Genomic DNA, 14,766 nt, shown 5'->3' with positions numbered 1-14,766 from the left:
ACCACAGAACTGATGGCATTTTGCCCACCAAATACTCCTGGCTTGGATTTTTTCTTCCTCCTTCGCTGAGTAATGTACTTAGCTAATTGTAACATACCAACAGGTTCTTTGAGGGCAGCTAGGGTAGTGCAATGGATAGAGCACTGGGCTTGGAATCAGGAAGATTCATCTTTATGAATTCAAATCCAATCTCAGATACACTAACTGTGTGACCTTGGGAAAGTCATTTAACCCTGTTTGCCTCAATTTCCTCATCTTTAAATTGAGCTGGAGGAGGAAATGGCAAATCACTTCACTATCTTTGCCAAGAAAACTCTAATTGAGGACACAAAGAGTCAGACACATTTGAAAAAATTATCAAACAACAGATTCTTTGACTGGTGCTGTGTTGATGTTAAAAATTTATAGTAGACCTAACTTTTCTCTTAACCAGGAGAATAGACTTCTGTCATACTTTATTCTAATTAGTTTCAATGCTTATGGCTATCTAATTTCTGGTGTTTTTAAGTGGCCAGCAAGAAGCCTCAGCTCTTCTCTGTGTTATCTGTTCCCCGAGAACCTATATACCATAGATAACAAGTTTGGTGACTGTGTTCTCCAGATGCTAACTAAAGTTATTATTGGTGCATCCCTGGACAAATAAAGGTGAAGAACAGAGACCCAGTGGCACCACCTGCAGTTCTTTCTGGGATTAGGGAGAAGTCAAATCTAAAAATAGCTCCCTAGGTTATCACCAGGAGATCAAATGGCTAAAACAGATCCCACACCAGGACATATGGTACTTGAGTATATATTGGATTTTTATTGCTACAGTCATTGATCAGATGACTACAGATCACACAGCCCTTAATGTTGCCTGTAAGCCTACTCAGTCCATGGACCTTGATGTTTACTATCAACAGTAAAAGGACTGACTTTTTTTCCTGACAGGTTAAAAACTTATATAACTAACAAGAGCAAACCTAAATTGTGTAGTGAGCACATAATCTAGCAGTTATGGCACTTTCTTAGCCACAGAAGGTCATAGTCTCTGTGATTTGAATTCAGGTCTTCATGAGTCTATTCGCAATGTTTATACTTACTTTCATTTTCTCCCCAAAGCACAGGCTTTTCCTGACTATTTACACAAATTGGTTGGTATCTGTTTGGACCAATCACAAATGCCATGGTCTTCATGTATTAACAGGAACTCAGGATATATACTCCTCTATCAGATTGAGGAAATAGACTTCAAACTTCATCATATTCCCTTAAACCATGAGCTCTCCTTTGATGGTCTCTTGTGCTACGGAACAGGATACCACAGGAGATGACCTCCAACATTGAGTACCATATTGACTTTAGTATAATTAGTCTCCCTTGTTCTGCTGATGTGGTTTATGTAATCCATCCTTAGCTAACTGTGTCCTATGATTAGAGAAGTCACCATACTGCCATCAATTGCTGATTTCTTTTTATTTCTGCTGACCCTGATCTCATTTCTTAATTTGCCTAGTTACTGGAGAAGCAAGATAGATATGAATCATGTTTTAGGTTGGATGAGTTCATAAATATTTTTGAAGTTAAGTTTTTAGTCTCACTGACCTTTAACCCATCTTGAGGAATTTTTTAAAGGTAGTGTAAGAAGAGCCCTTGAACTTGAAGTTTGAAGTCTTATGTACTCATACAGTTCTTATGAGAATCATGTGAGATAATATATGTGAAAACAGTTTTTAAATGCAAAGGGCTATATCAATCTACATAGCTATTATTATTGAAGGAGAGGATCTTAACACAATGAACTGTCTTCCCATGGTCTCCCACAGTATTCATGCTATAACTGTTATTGAGCATCTATGGGACAGGACAGCAATATATAGTGTCCATATATTATATCATTTAAGTCCCACAACAACTCCTTGAGGAAGGCATTAATTACCACTCTCTTACAAATGAAAAAAAAACCAGAGGTTGAAAGTTATTAAGCAGTTTGCCCATGATTATACATACAGCCTTTCAGTGTTAGACATGTGATTTGAATTCATGTCTTACTGACTCTGTTCGCTAAGTTTATACTTCCTTTCATTTTCTTCCCAAGAATATTCTAAAGAAATATTGGGAATATCTTTAGTTTTGTAGTTTTCTGAGGAATAGCTTAATGGCTAAAGCTGGAATCCTTTGATTCCATATTTCTCTAGCGTATTCTTAGGAAGAAAATGAAAGGCAGAGAGAGCCAGGAAAATCTCAACAAGCACATTCATCCTCATGCCTTGTTCCCACCTCACCACCACCCACCAGACTTCACTGGCTTTTATTAAACAGAAGGAAATCTTCCCCCCCCCCCCAATCTTTTGTTTTGACCAATCATTAATCTTCCACTTGTCCTGCAACTAAGCTTGTGGTTGTTTTGTTGTGGAGTTTTTTTTTTTTCCCCCCAAAAGCACCTAAGCACAAATCACTGTGATTTTAAAAAGAGCATTTAATCAAGATACCTTTTATGCAATTTCTAATTTGTTCATACCAAAAGTTGCAAGTAAGTTAGCCCCATTAGTGGGCTGTTGTATTCTCAGTTTTCCCTTCAAAATCAAAACTATATCAATTCTAAAAGTAACATGTTTAGTATCCAGAGATCCTAATTTTGGTGGTTTTCTTTTTTTCATGATCCTACTACAGTACTGCTTCACATACAAACCTAGTGTGGCCAAGGAAATTGAGCTATTTCAGGTAAGAAAAACAATTTCATAGAGTGCTTATTCAAGGCATAAGGTGACTTTATGCTAACGAATACTTCATCTTTTTCAGGATCCTTGTATAAATGAATTACAAAGATCATTTTAGAGTGTCATTAACAATTGAGATTTTCTAAAACAGTGATTATTTTTGTAATTGTATAGAACAATAGGTTATAGAAAGAAAGGGGTCATTAGGAGGTTAGGACATTTATTATGCTGATACAAAGTCAAATAACTTTGAGAGATTTCATTTTTGGTTGTCTGGGCTTTGTTCAATACATTTTAATATGCCTTCCCACAAAACCAATAAGAATCCACTTGTATGCACAGCCTTCATCTTATTCCAGTTTAAAAAGTTAATTTAACATGTTTCTCCAAAGTTATCTTCCCACTGCATTGAAGTTCTTTGAAGCAAAACATGAGATTGACAAATTTTAAGATTATACAAAAGACAAATCTAGCATTTCCTAACTGGAAGAAGTGAGTATATAGCCTCCAAAAGGCAAGATTCCTGGGTTTCATTTCTAGTTCTGCATCTTATTTACAATCTGATTGGTGATGGCTATTCTAAGTATCTCAGTTTTTCCCTCTTAAGATGGGTAATTGCTTTGTTAAAAATCTGTTTGATCTAATGACTTTGAATTTAGTAAGTCAGTGATTGTTGAAACAACACTCAATTCTTGTGAATTCCACTGGCTGGAGTATTAACTTTGATCTACCTAGATAATGTGAAATAATTGTTAAGTTGTCATCAAGTATATTTAGATGCTCAGAAGAAAGATATTTTGAGAGTTTTTTCTTGGGGGGGGGAGGCAGAGTTAGGTTTTCAGTTTCCAGAGATGTGACTCCCCTAAGTGTATTCTTTAATTGTTCCTAAATCTTTCTTCACCATATCTAGTCTACAAAAGTCAATGCTATTTATGCTCTGTAAATCTTCCTTAGCCAGTTCTAAAAAGAAACAACTTGAAATTAGCTATTTTAAAAACAGAATGCTTGAGAAGGAAAAAATCTTTCTTCTACTTGCCAAGATCCCAAATTCAGGAATCTGGGTTTCCTTGGTAACGGCTGATTGCAGAGCAAACACTAAGGCAGAAATTTGCATCACTCTTATGCAAGTGATGTCATCATCTGTTACTGGAGAAAGTACAGAAACTTCTGATTTCTGGTCTCTAGTCCCACCAAGTATGTGGAGAATTAACAGCTAAGACAATGCAAAGAAAATCTGGCTGCCATTTGGTTATATTCAAGAGTTTATGATGAGTCAGAGTTTGCAAAAAGTAAAGAAACTAGAGACCAAGGTTAAAATGAATTTCTATTTCCTTTTTCCTCCTTTCTCTTATCAAATTGAATAGCTTCTCCTCCTGGTATGCTAGACCATGATGCCTAGAAAAGATCAGTAGAGATGTTCAATGTAATATCTTTATTTTCTTTCCAATTTAACATCATTAATACCAAAGGAAAACCATAATTGTTAGGTTACTTCTTATCTTAAATCAGTTCAACTAAACTAGTCCAAGCAATAGATATGGGATTGGGATTGATAATTTGACTCAGATGAGAAGCAACCAATAAGAGATGTTCATATCTGTGCATACATGCATATGCATGTAAAAGGGATTGCAGAATGGAATTAGATCTATGGCTACTGGCTATAAGAACTATTGGCTTGTGCACAAGTGATCTTAAATTATGTCAGGGATAAGAGTGTACTTGGGATGAAGAGTGGCAGATTTCTAACTTAATCCAAGAATTTTCCTAGAGAAAGACATGTTAAAAGATAATCATGCTCTCACCCTAACAGTAGTGAGACTTTCTCTTGGTCAGATGGGCTTTGTGCCTAAAATTACAGAATTCTGAGGCAGAAACCAGGCAGGCCATTTTGCTATAGAATTTCTCAGATGGCAGAAATTTGGCTTAGGTCCTGAGGCCTCTGCTAGTTTTCACAGAACAGAGCTCTGGAACTCTGAACTAAATTAGATTTAGGAACAGAAACTTATATCAGCTGAGAACCACCTTCAGTAACAGATGGTATGTGCCCCTTTTACTGATTGATGATCTCTTTTGGATACCACATTGAAATCCATTTGGCTGAGTGTAGCATTCTGTTAGGATATAAGTTCATTGAGAGCAGAGTCTGTCTCACTTTTATAATTGTAATCTTAGTGCCAAGGATACAGTAGGTACACATAGTACCTAAGGTAATTAAGCTTAATAAATGTTTCTAGTTTGAGTGTCCTTAGACACATACCTGTATGCCTCTGCTCTTTTCCTCACAGAATCATGGGGGTATTGATGTCCAAACGGCAGACAGTAGAGCAGGTCCAGAAGGTGAGCCTGGCTGTGTCAGCTTTCAAGGATGGGCTGCGGGATAGGCCTTCTCTCCGACGCACGGGAGAATCGGCTGGGTCTCGGAGAGGCACTGTAGAACACTCTGTCCAGGAAGTACAAGAGGAGGATGAGCCAGAGAAAGTGGCTGCTGTCCCACAGGAAGAGAACAGTGTCAACAAAGCAGCCTGGGAAAGGCTGAGAGATGGCCGTGGGGTAGAACCTGAGGAGTTTGACCGTGTCAATCGCTTCACACCACCTGCCTTTATCCGACCCATTCGGGAGCTAAATGATGATAAGCCACTTGATATCTGCTTGGAACCTAGAGAATCTGTGAGTTCTAGAGTAAGGCAGTAGAACTACAGGGGAGAGGGGAGAATGGGCATGATCCAGAAGGAAGAAGATCCCATATTTACAGAATAAACGGTAGGCTGCCTAGGGATCAGATAGCAGGACAGTGAGATGTGGGGTATGAATAAAAAGCATTAAGATAAAAAAATTTAGCGAGATGATGGACTTTAATCCAAAACAAACTGATTTAACTTTCACTTTTTCTGTCTTAAGTCCAAATGTTACTGAGTTCTCATCATAGGAAAATAGTTTAGCAGGGGTATGTGAAGCAAAGGATGAAATAGGGATGTCACTGCACATCCATCTATCCCTTCTACCATTTAATAGCATGTCAGCTGGAATAGTATACCCCCCTTCTGTTTCAGAATAACAGAGTTTCTTGGCTCTCTTCCCCAAGAAGCATTGACCAATATTGAATATATACCTAAAGTGTACATTTCTTAATAGTCTGACCAAGAAATTTAGGTGTAAAAGCCAAGGCTTTGCTTAAATACAAATGGGCATCCTGTTTCATGTTGTTGAATATCTCTTTTCTCCACTTTTACTTACTTCTCAGGTTATCAATGATGAGATGTGTGAGATTTGTGAAGTATGGACTGCTGAGAGTCTCTTCCCATGTAGGATCTGCACCAGAGTTTTTCATGATGGCTGTTTACGCCGTATGGGCTATCTACAAGGAGACAGCACAATGGAAGTGACTGAGATGGCGCACACTGAAATAGGATGGAGCTGTTACTATTGTGTGAGTTTGGTGGGGTTGTAGTGGTAAAGTTGTCAAGGCAAAGCAATTAAAGTCAGTTATTTTACAAGCGGCTATATTATATGGGATCCTCCACACTTAGAGTAGACTCAAAAGGTGTCTAAGAAGAAGTAAGGATATCTGTTTCTAAGACGCCTTTATTCTCCAGATTCTGGCCTGTAAATAAACCCAGAAAAAAGTTTGATAGCACAAATGATTTCTATAATGGTTTCTCATCTTCATAAAGCCATATCCAAACATTAAATTTTATTCAGCTGAGAAACCCAACAGAATCTCAATAATATTATTTCTGTATGGATTGACTTTCTTTCTAGGTGAACTTGTGACAAAAAGCCAATATCTGAGGCCTAGTCAACAATATTTTTAATAAGTAGTCATTTAACCCTTACAAGATTTAACTCCATCTCCCAAAGTAGCCAATTCCATTTTCAGATAGCTCTAATTGTTAGGAAGCCTATACTGCCTCTATGCAACTCACTAATCTCTGTTCTGTTCCCTGGGGCCAAGGAGAATAAATTTAATTTTCTTTCCATGTGGTAGCTCTTCATATACTTCAATACAGTTGCTCCTACCTCCTCATGTCCCCAGATTTTCTCTTCTCCATGCTAAACATAATAACTTAACTTCATTCTATCTTCATATAACATGAATATATAATATCACAATTCTTCACTATCTTTATCATCCTGCTGTGGATACCATTTATTCTTGTCATTCTTAAAACATAGTGCCTAGAACTAAAAACCATATTCCACAGGTGGGCTTTGTCGGGCAAACTAAAGTAGAATTCTTCCTTCCTTAGACTGTTATGCTCTGTCTCCCTCTTAATGTAACAGACAGCTACATTAACCTTCTGGGCTATTATGTGATATTTTTATTCAGATTGTATGTGCAAACTGCTAAAATCCTCAGATCTCTTTCAGATGGGTTACTGTCCAGCCATGCCTCACTTACCTTAGACTTATTAAGTTTTTTTTTTTTTAACAATGTGAAAATTCACATTGACTCTTAAATTCCATCTAGTTAAATTTTGCCCTATATTTTTTTGGAAACATGTTAACAGTACTGCCCAGCTTTTGTCATTTGCAAATTTGACAATCTTTGTTGCCTTTATCTCAGTCATTAATAAAAATGTCAAATAGCACAAGACCAATGATAGATCCCAAAGGTACTCTATTGAAGATCCTCCCTAAGTTAGCATCAGATTTCTGTAAAATAACTTTTCCCCCCTCATCTTTCCTTTGTATATGCCCTGCTACCCCACTGGAATGCTTTCACCACTCTCCTCTCAACCTGTCTGTATACTGCCCTTCCTTCAGAGTCCACCTGAAATTGTCTGTTGAAGTCTTTCCTGGATGTTTTAAGTACACATTGAGCTATTGTGTACTTTTATTATCTGAAATATTCACTGCATTTTGCATATATTGCTCTTAGTATGTATCAGTGTAAACTCCATTACAAAGACCACATTTTACATGCCTTTGTTTCTTTCCCACAGTGTTCAGTATAGCACCTTGTACATAATAGGAGCTCCATAAATACTTGTTTATTAGTTAGCTCATCATAATTGATAAGCCTATTCAGCCCCCTAAATTGGGCATAGAACTCCAGAGATTAAGAGTTAATTCATTAATTCAGCAAATATCCATTAAGAGCCTGCTCAATACAAAGAACTCCTAATAGAATCCTCACACTTTTTTTAAGATTTATAATAATAATAACAATAATAACAGCCACTATTTGTATAATGCTTTAAAGCTTGCATAGTACTTCACATATGTTTCCTCATTTGAAACTGAAGTTTGGCAAAAACCCATGGGAAACATGTGCAATTAAAAGAGAAATTATTGAGATTTGGGATCCTGAGAATATTGTTTCCCCAAAGCTAGTAATAATAACTCCTGCTATCTCTGTAGCACTTGGGCTTTCAGATGTGTTAACTTGTTTTTAACTTTTTTTTAATCCTCACAGCAACCTTTTGAAGTAGACAGGACAAATATTATTTTCCCCACTTTATGGATGGGGAAATAGTCCCAGAGAAGTTAAGAAACCTAAGAGCCCATGGCTAATAAACTGGCAGAGCTGGGAGAGAAGCCAGGGTTTATGACTCATACTGAGTGCTCTTTCCACTGCACAATGCTGCTTCCAAGGGAGACTTAAACCTCATAGCCCTCCACTTTCAGTGTTATCCCACACTGTGGCTATGTTTGTAGTGACAAATGACAATATATTATTTTTTCATATATAAAGATGGTGGTAGTTGCTATTTCTTTTTTTTTTTTTTAAGTACTTGAAAATTTTGATTTGTGAGCAAAAGGTTCTTCACATAATTTATGCTCATAAAGATTTTTTGGTTCAGTGTTTGTAGTAATTGTCATCATTTGTGACTACCTTTCAGATTTGGTCTATTCAGATCCTTGGCTTAAAAAGAGTCCTGCATTTAAACATCTTCCTCACCTTACTAACCCTGACTGACACACACTGGTCTAGCTCTACTATTTTGTTATTTTGTGGGAATTTGGGGGGAGGGTATTGATTTTTTTGTCACAGTTTTAGACGATAGTCTTTCATAAAATGAAAAAAGTATTCCTTATGCTTCTTACAACAAATGACCATAAATATGTTTGAATATTCTTTTATTACTAGTGGACAAATACTAGCAAAGGGCTTCTTACATCCTCCATCCCAAATCCTTATTCCCTAACCAAACCACTTAAGTCAAGGTACTCAAATGAACTCTGAAGCAAGAAAAATATATGTAAAGCAGTAACACACAACACATACACATCCTCTGTCATGGTGCTATCCCAAAGCCATTCTGAACTAAGCTAATTAGGCTACTTGGGTTCAGATTTCTAATCATGAGTCAACATTGATTTTATTCACTATGAGCTTAGTTGTGTTCCAATTTGACTACCCTACTCCTGACCCTGGATTAAGCAGATCACTAAATTTAGCTATACTGCTTTCTTCTAGAAGCATCTCAATCCTGAGTGAGAACCAGAGCAGAGGAAGAAGAAATAGATCATTCCTCTGACTTTCCCCAAATATTGCTCTTATATAAACATTTTTGTCCAGAGACTTATAGCCTATTCTCTGATCCTGTACATGCAGTTTGACATTTCAGGAGCATTAAGATCCTCATCTCTGAAATGGGAATTACAGTGAATCAGAAACGATAAGAAGTCAATACCTTATTTTAAAAGTGTCAGATGAATAATTGAGGCCAGCTTCTCTTGACTTCCCACAGAAGCTTACATTCCCATCTAGTATTTGATCTCAAAATGGTAAAGTTCAATATCGTCATCATTCTTTTATACTCATGTTGGTAGAACACTTGTTATCCTTATTTTACTAATGAGTAAATTTAGTCTCAGAGAAAATAACTGACCTGACTAGACCCATATAGCTAATTAGTGACAGAATTGGGATAACAAACCATTCTTGAAGTGACCTGCCATTTCCTGTCTCATTCATCTGAAATCCCAGGGAGAATATATTATTAACCTTTTGGGTAAATGAGGCAGCTCCTGGTTTCTCCTCAACCTTATTATGAAAATCTTGAAGATATTCTTTCCTAAAAAGGGCTCTTTTTTCCTTTGGCACTAACAACATGGTGAAATGAAAAGAATATTGAGAGTCAGAGGACATAAATATAAATCATGGTACTGTTATCTGCTACCTTTGTATTCTTGGTCAAATCATTTGACCTCTTTAGACCTCATCTGTAAGATTATGTTGAACTAGATGGCATCTTAGTTCACTTTCAATTCTAATTAAATCTATAATGTTTGATCCTAAAATATATATATATATATATATATACCAATTAGAATTCCTCTTGTAGGAGTTACTGAGGACCAAATAGATCTGTAGTCAAATTCTACTTTTTCTCCCAAATATCAGTTACCATCCCTTCAAACCCTAGCTTTCTTCCTTGATGACACTTTTGCTTCAAGATTTTCTGCTATGGTAGAATTTCCTCTTATAATTAAGTTGAAGGTTTCCCTTTTCTAAGCTGAAGCCCCATTTTCTGCTGTCTCCACTAATCTATGCATAAATTCACCATCACTAATCAAGTATCTATAGGTTCGTGTCCCAGTCTGATGTGGTTCCTCATGAGATCTACAGATGGCTTTCTTTAATCAGGAAGCTTTGCACCTACCTGTTCTTTGATGGCATTTCTAGACAAATTGGAGCCCTCAACTGAACATCAGCACTCCAGAATACTATAAACAATTTTTTGACACTCATTTACCTAGTTAATACAAATGTATGTCATTTACTCCTCTAGCACTGCAATAGAATGATTTCAGATGATCCAAGCAGTCAGGAATAGAGCTAAGATTAGAACTCCAAACCAACCCTTAATCCATTTTTCTTTCTTGTCTTTGGAGCAATAACACCCCTGCCAATACTAGTGCTGTTTACTTGATCTGCAACTCTTTCATTTTTCTTAGAACAACCTCAACCTGCTTCTCACAGAAGAAGAAATGTACAGCCTCATGGAAAATTTCCAGCAATGCAAAATTATTCCTGGTGAGGACTGCCAAATGTCTCTCAGGGTTTGGGGAAGGACACTGGTCAGGTTCTCCCAGATGTGAAGTCATATTTGTATAATTAACTAGCCATCTTAACCATATTTTTTTAAATTGAAGGATAGTGGGGCTTCCTGTTATAGCAGGAAAATAATTTGTGGTCTTTGGGAGGAGGAGTAGGGAAAAATAATTTTTAGACGTCCCTGTAAGTCTATCCATTTCCATTTAGAATTCTAGCCCCCAAATAAGTGACTTCTCCAAACTCCCCCAGATCTGAGGGTTAGTATTACTTGATAGAAAAGAGAGATACTCGTAAGTGGTTGCAGCCAGTGTACAGAATCAAAGGTTAATATTTAGAAGTGGAGGGGTAGGGGGGACAGGTTGAAGATAAATGATGAACTGGGTCTAGAATTTGATAAAAGTACACAAGGAATTAGTGACCCTGGAGGCTTTTTTTTCTTTACAGATTGTTCCTTGACACTGGAGGACTTTTTGCGCTACCACCATCAGGCAGCAAGACGAGGAGGAAGTGAAAGAGCACTGAGTGAAGAGCAGGAAGAGCGGGCAGCTCAGCAATTTGCTGCCCTCGATCCTGAACGTCGAGGCCATGTTGAATGGCCTGACTTCTTGTCCCATGAGTCCCTCCAACTACTGCAGAAACTTCGTCCACAGGTGTGGCAGGGTTGGCTGACCCCGGAACACTAGATGGAAAAAGGGTTTGGGAAACTGGAAATTAAGGAAGCAAGAATACAATAGTTCTTGAGCTATTTGTGGCAATGACTTGGTGAAAGAAATAAGAATATAAGAATCCTCAGGAGTAAAGATAGAATTTAGGACTTTTTCTAGTGACTAATGACCAAATGTCCAGTGTACCCTAACTAGCTGGGACAAAGGAATCTGGGTAGTGAGATTATAATGGAGGTTAATTTACTTTTGTTTATTCTAAAAACCTTAATATTCCATATAAAACCTGGAGACCTTAGGATTGTAGAATTTATAGCTGGAAAGGCCTTAAATATAATCTAAGCCAACCACCTTATTTTACATGTGAGGAAACTGCTTAAGACTCTTTCAAAGTCATGCAGATCATAAAATAGTAAAAACGAGTTTCAGAAAGCCCCACTTTCAGCAGAAAGTGTCTATAGTACTCTTTGATTCCCATATCCTTTTTCCCTAAGAACTCTCTATTAAGGCTACTCACAGTTAAGGAGCGGGAACGAGCTCGGACAGCCTTCCTAGCCCAAGGCATTGGGGGTTATATCAGTGAGACTGAATGCCGTCGTGCCCAACATACCTGGTTCCGAAAACGACCCTTGGAAGCACCATCTTGCAGTGTTAGGTATGCTTTATCTTCATACTTTACTCTCCTTCTTAAAATCCATACGAATCTCCCCCAAACCTCTTCTGAAATCCCAATAATTGCCTAATCACTCTTGATCATTTGTAGCCAATCCAGGAAAGCACCTCAACTCCTTTACTATTCTCTGCCACCATCCCACAACCTCATTTAAAAAAGGAATTCTTCTGTATGTGCCATACCTTCCAGGTAAACAGAATAGAGTGATTCCTAGAGTCCAGGATAGCCATTGCTAAGAGCTAAGTGCTGCCACAAGTCAAAGGATAAGATGCATCATCTCATAGGAACTCTGGCATAGGACCAAATCTCTTGATCTTGTCTATTCCCAACCATATGTCCCTGTGCCACACAGTATCAGCCATGTGGGACCCATATCAGAAAGCAGTCCGGCCAGCAACAGCAGTGCCAAGAGTCCAGAGAAACCTCTGCAGACAGCTGAACAGGAGGAGCCCAGGTGAGATATTTGTGTCATCACCCTATCCTTGGCAAGAACCATCATTTCCTTAATATTTTATTTTTATCCAGTTACATATAAAAACAATTTTTAGCATTAGTTTTTAAAACAAGTTCCAAATTCTCTTTCTTCCTCACTCTCCAACCTCACCCTATTGAGAAGGCAAGCAATTCAATACAGATTATACATGTGTAGTTGTGCAAAACATTTCTATAATAGTCATGTTATAAAGGAAAAAAGCCCTCCAAAAATCCAAAACAATAACAAACCCTCAAGAAAAATAATGGTAAAAAATGCCATCAGTAATTTCTTTGAGGATGGATAGCATTTTTCATCATAAGTCCTTCAGAGTTGTCTTGGATCATTTTATTGCTGAGAATAGTTTTGTCATTCACAGCTGATCATCTTACAATATTGCCATTACTTTGTACACAGTACATTTTACTTTGCTTCAGCTCAGTCTTTCCAGATTTTTCTAGAGCATCCTGCTCATTATTTCTTACACTAGTATTCCATCATAATCATACCACATACCACAGTTTGTTCAACCATTTCCCAAATGATGGGCATCCCATCAATTTCCAGTTCTTTGCCACCAGAAAAGAGCTGTTATAAATATTTTGTACATAGAGACATTTTCCTTTGTCTTTTTATTTTTTATTTATTTTGGAATACAGACCCAGTAATAGTATTGCTAGGTCAAAAGGAATGCATTGTTTTTTTAAATCTTTGACCATAGTTTCAAATTGCTTTACAGAATGACTGAATCAATTCGCAATTCCACCAACCATATATTGTCTCATTTCCCCAGTACTTGTGATTTTCCTTTCCTGTCCTATTAGCCAATCTAGTAGTAGATATAAGGTAATATTTCAGGATTGTTTTAATTAGCATTTCTTCAGTCATTAGTGAGTTAGAACATTTTTTCACATGGCAATACCTAGTTTTGATTACTTCATCGGAGAACTGTTCTTTTGATCATTTATCAATTGGGGAATAAAGAGCCATCATTTCTATACTCTGTAGGGTGCCATCATTTCCATTGGTTGGCCTTAGTTCCTCATATATAAGATAGGCCTACAACATTGGCCAAGAAGAAAGCCTGCTTCACATGAATTGAGGTCTTGACAAACTTGTAGTGTCTCTTAGGTTATTATCTCAGTTGGAGCACATTACATATGAGGCTCTGTACTACGTTCTGGGACTACAAAAAGAGACAAAAGACAATCTCTGCTTATATGGAGAATACAGCTTACAAATAAATATATACCAAGCAAGCCATATAAAGAATGAAATGGAAATAAGAGAAGACACTAGAATTAAGTGGGATTGAGGAAAGTTTCCAGTAAAAGATGGGACTTTAGTTATGAATTAAAGGAAGCTAGAGAAGTCAGAAAGAAGGCAGAGATGAGAAGGAAGAACATTCCAAGCATGGAGGACACAGAGAAAATGCTTAGAACCAAGAGATAGTCTTTTTCATGGAACAGCCAAGAAGTGAGTGTTGTTCGACCAAAGCTAGATCCAAGGGTGGGAGAAAGTGTGTGTAATCTATAAGATAACTGGAAAGGTAGGGAAAGCTAGGTTTTGAAGGGCTTTGGTTGCCAAATAGAATATTTTATATTTGTTACTGGAGGCAATAGGGAACTACTGTAGTATATTGAGTGATAGATATGGTTGGAAGATATGATCAGCTTTAGGAAAATCACTTTAATCAATGAATGAAGGGTAGATTAGAATGGAAAGAGATTTGAGGCAGACATCATAATGCAAGCAAGATAATTGCAGCTTGAAATGATGATCTGCAATGCTGACAATGTCAGAGAGTAGGCCATATTCAAGGCATGTTTTTAAAGGTGAAATCTACAGGCCTTGAAAACATAGGTATGGGAGATGATAGTGAGATGACTTGTAGGTTGATAACCTAAGGAACCGGGACAATGGTGTATCCTTCTACAGTAATAAGGAAAGATAGGAGGAAGGAATGGTGTGGGGGAAAGAAATTCAATTTTAGATTTGCATTTAAGATTATTGTAGACAATCCAATTTGGGTTGTCTGAAAGGCATTTGGAGGTGGAAGAAGGAAGTCAGCAGAGAATTTTGGCAGAAGTATGTATATTTAAGAATCATCAGTATAGAAATGATAATTAAAACCATGAGAGCTTATGAGATTACCAAATTAAGTAATATAGAAGGAGAACAAAAGAGGAGACAGATCCTGAGGGCTTCTTGTGTCCCATGGATATGATCTGAAAAAGAGGATCCAGCAAAGG

General features: G+C 37.3%; 1 protein-coding gene across 4 annotated transcripts in view; it reads left to right on the top strand.

Moving 5' to 3' along the window:
- Positions 1 to 14,766, top strand: part of PHF24 (PHD finger protein 24) — a 29,726-nt gene that overhangs the window by 7,470 nt on the left and 7,490 nt on the right. For 3 of the 4 annotated variants that reach the window (XM_031945419.1, XM_031945417.1, XM_031945418.1), the window contains exons 2-8: positions 2,653 to 2,703; positions 4,988 to 5,369; positions 5,944 to 6,129; positions 10,608 to 10,686; positions 11,152 to 11,357; positions 11,864 to 12,024; positions 12,395 to 12,496. In XM_031945419.1, coding sequence (XP_031801279.1) covers positions 4,992 to 5,369; positions 5,944 to 6,129; positions 10,608 to 10,686; positions 11,152 to 11,357; positions 11,864 to 12,024; positions 12,395 to 12,496 — 1,112 coding nt within the window. In that variant the 5' untranslated portion in view covers positions 2,653 to 2,703; positions 4,988 to 4,991. The remainder of the gene's footprint in view (positions 1 to 2,652; positions 2,704 to 4,987; positions 5,370 to 5,943; positions 6,130 to 10,607; positions 10,687 to 11,151; positions 11,358 to 11,863; positions 12,025 to 12,394; positions 12,497 to 14,766) is intronic. The other variant, XM_031945420.1, reaches the window with a different exon arrangement.

This window comes from Sarcophilus harrisii, chromosome 1 (genome assembly GCF_902635505.1).
Source record: "Sarcophilus harrisii chromosome 1, mSarHar1.11, whole genome shotgun sequence".
NCBI lineage: Eukaryota > Metazoa > Chordata > Mammalia > Dasyuromorphia > Dasyuridae > Sarcophilus > Sarcophilus harrisii.
This window is presented reverse-complemented; position numbering and strand designations above follow the sequence as displayed.